Source organism: Engraulis encrasicolus, unplaced genomic scaffold, assembly GCF_034702125.1.
Source record: "Engraulis encrasicolus isolate BLACKSEA-1 unplaced genomic scaffold, IST_EnEncr_1.0 scaffold_48_np1212, whole genome shotgun sequence".
NCBI classification, from domain to species: Eukaryota; Metazoa; Chordata; class Actinopteri; order Clupeiformes; family Engraulidae; genus Engraulis; species Engraulis encrasicolus.
The window spans coordinates 325001-327500 of NW_026945797.1; the positions used below are offsets into that span (position 1 = coordinate 325001).

A 2500-nucleotide genomic window follows, 5' to 3' on the forward strand; every position below is an offset into this window, starting at 1 on the left:
ACAATTCCCTCATGAACAGAGCAGAGCAGAGCAGCATGTCAGGAGTTGCCCATGCCGTGTCATACAGGACACAGTGCAGCCAGAGAGAGTAGAGAATCTCTGGTGGAGCCAGAGAGAGTAGAGCATCTCTGGTGGAGCTGGTGAGGAGGTGGAGCCAGAGAGAGTAGAGCATCTCTGGTGGAGCTGGTGAGGAGGTGGAGCCAGAGAGAGTAGAGCATCTCTGGTGGAGCTGGTGAGGAGGTGACACAGTGGAGCCAGAGAGAGTAGAGCATCTCTGGTGGAGCTGGTGAGGAGGTGACACAGTGGAGCCAGAGAGAGTAGAGCATCTCTGGTGGAGCTGGTGAGGAGGTGGAGCCAGAGAGAGTAGAGCATCTCTGGTGGAGCTGGTGAGGAGGTGGGTTGCCAACAAGCGAGCAGCCAAGAGTTGGGACACAGGACATTTCCTCACATACTTAGTTTGCTGGCCAGCTCTGATCCTGTCATATCTCTTGACACTCTGCAAACTTTTTCTGAGTTTCAAATGGCGCACTTGTGCACTTCAAGCACAATGTTTCAGTGTAATACGCCACACGCACTGAAACATGACCACTAGAGCAGTGTTTCCCAACCAGGGGTACGTGTAGGGTACGCGAACACATTGAAGGGGGTACTTCGAAACATGTAATTTTATCAAACACTTACTTACATTGGTATAGAGAAAGCGGTATAGAACTTGACTTAGGGGGTAACTTACTCATGGAACAACGGAAAGGCTTGGGGGTACACAAGACAAAAAAGGTTGGGAGACACTGCACTAGAGCACAAGTGCACCATTTGAGATTTGTTTGCAGGCCTCCGCTGATCCTGCTGCCATATCTCTCTCTGCAAATTCAGGCTGTCCACCCATAACGAGCGTTTGCATTCCGCATCAAAGCCATGCCTGTACTAACCAGCAGAGCTGACTAAAGTGAGTGTAACTTGGTAAATTCATGGTGTAAGTAATAAGACTAACAGGAGTAGCAATCGGCTGCGACTGCTGCAGTTCTAAAGCAAGTCTGAAGGAAAACAAAAATCAACAACCCACTCTGGAAAATTTAATCTTTGAAACCAGGATCTCAGAGCACCCGATTAATGATGAAATGCTTCTGGTGACCACTGGTGGCGCTATAATGACACACACTTACAATGACAGCTGCTATTGTTTTTTGGAAATTCTATAGATACTGTTGTCTCATCTGACCTGTATGTGACATGTGTGTCCCTGCCTCCCTCAGGGCTGCGCGTGGACCAGGAGCTGGTGACGTCGTACCCCCAGGTTGCCGTGGTGAGAGTCCCCACCCCCTGGGTGCAGAGCGACAGTGACATCACCGTGCTCCGCCACCTGGAGAAGATGGGGTGCCGCCTCGTTAACCGATCACAGGTATAGTGGGGACGCAAGCAATTAATCCATCAATCAACATCAATTAACTAGTGCCTAGAACAGTAATAGCAAATAATCACCAATTGGACTGACAATAGACCCAGGCGAGATGGGCATGTTTAGTTTAGTTTAGTTTAGTTTAGTTTAGTTTAGTTTAGTTTAGTTTAGTTTAGTTTATTGGTTTATTTGACAGGGGCCATGTACAGGACAACTCCAGTACCAGAGTTAGCTACAAAGCTAATTTGCATCCGTGGTGAAGAGTGTGAAGAGTGTGTTTGAATAGTGGGAATATTTAAATTATCTTTAGATTAACGAATTTAAATGTAGTATTTTATCTCAAATGTTAATACTTTATAATATTTAGATTTGATCGTTTTTTTTTCCGCCACTTATCAATGAATCGTAAGTCGATCGTTAAGGTCAATCAACTACCAATGAATGAATGAATGTATAATTTGCATCCCTACTCACAGGCCATTCTCAACTGTGTCAACAAGTTCTGGACATTCCAGGAGCTCGCTGGACACGGAATACCCATGCCGGACACATACTCATACGGTGAGGAGACACACACACACACGCACACACACACACACACACACACACACTATATAACTCACACACGCAGACACACACACACACTCACACGCACACACAACGCAGACTTTCAGTTTCACCAGCCATTACTGCAGAGTCATGAAACAAAGATCGTGTTTCTTCACTTTCTATCAAACTAAACACACACACACGCATGCGCACGCACGCATGCATGCACGCACACACACACACGCACACGCACGCACACATACACACATGCACACACTCCCGTCACACTGGCCCTGAATGACCGATGGCCTGTCATCACTCTCACACACACACACACACACACACACACACTTCCACACTCACACACACACACACACACACACACACACACACACACACTTCCACACTCACACACACACACTGCAGGGCTAGCGATCGCTGGTGTGTGTGTGTCATCAATCTCTCCCCGGAGCATCAGATCAATGGCGACCTGTCTGGACAAACACATGACCAGCAGCCACCACACACACACACACACACACACACACACACACA

The 2500-nt window shown here is 47.5% G+C and overlaps 1 protein-coding gene across 1 annotated transcript in view; it reads left to right on the top strand.

Annotated features, from left to right (window-relative positions):
• The window catches only part of rimkla (ribosomal modification protein rimK-like family member A), a 25111-nt gene that overhangs the window by 13249 nt on the left and 9362 nt on the right, over positions 1-2500 (top strand). Inside the window, exons 2-3 of the mRNA XM_063193628.1 lie at positions 1254-1399; positions 1873-1957. Coding sequence (XP_063049698.1) covers positions 1254-1399; positions 1873-1957 — 231 coding nt within the window. The remainder of the gene's footprint in view (positions 1-1253; positions 1400-1872; positions 1958-2500) is intronic.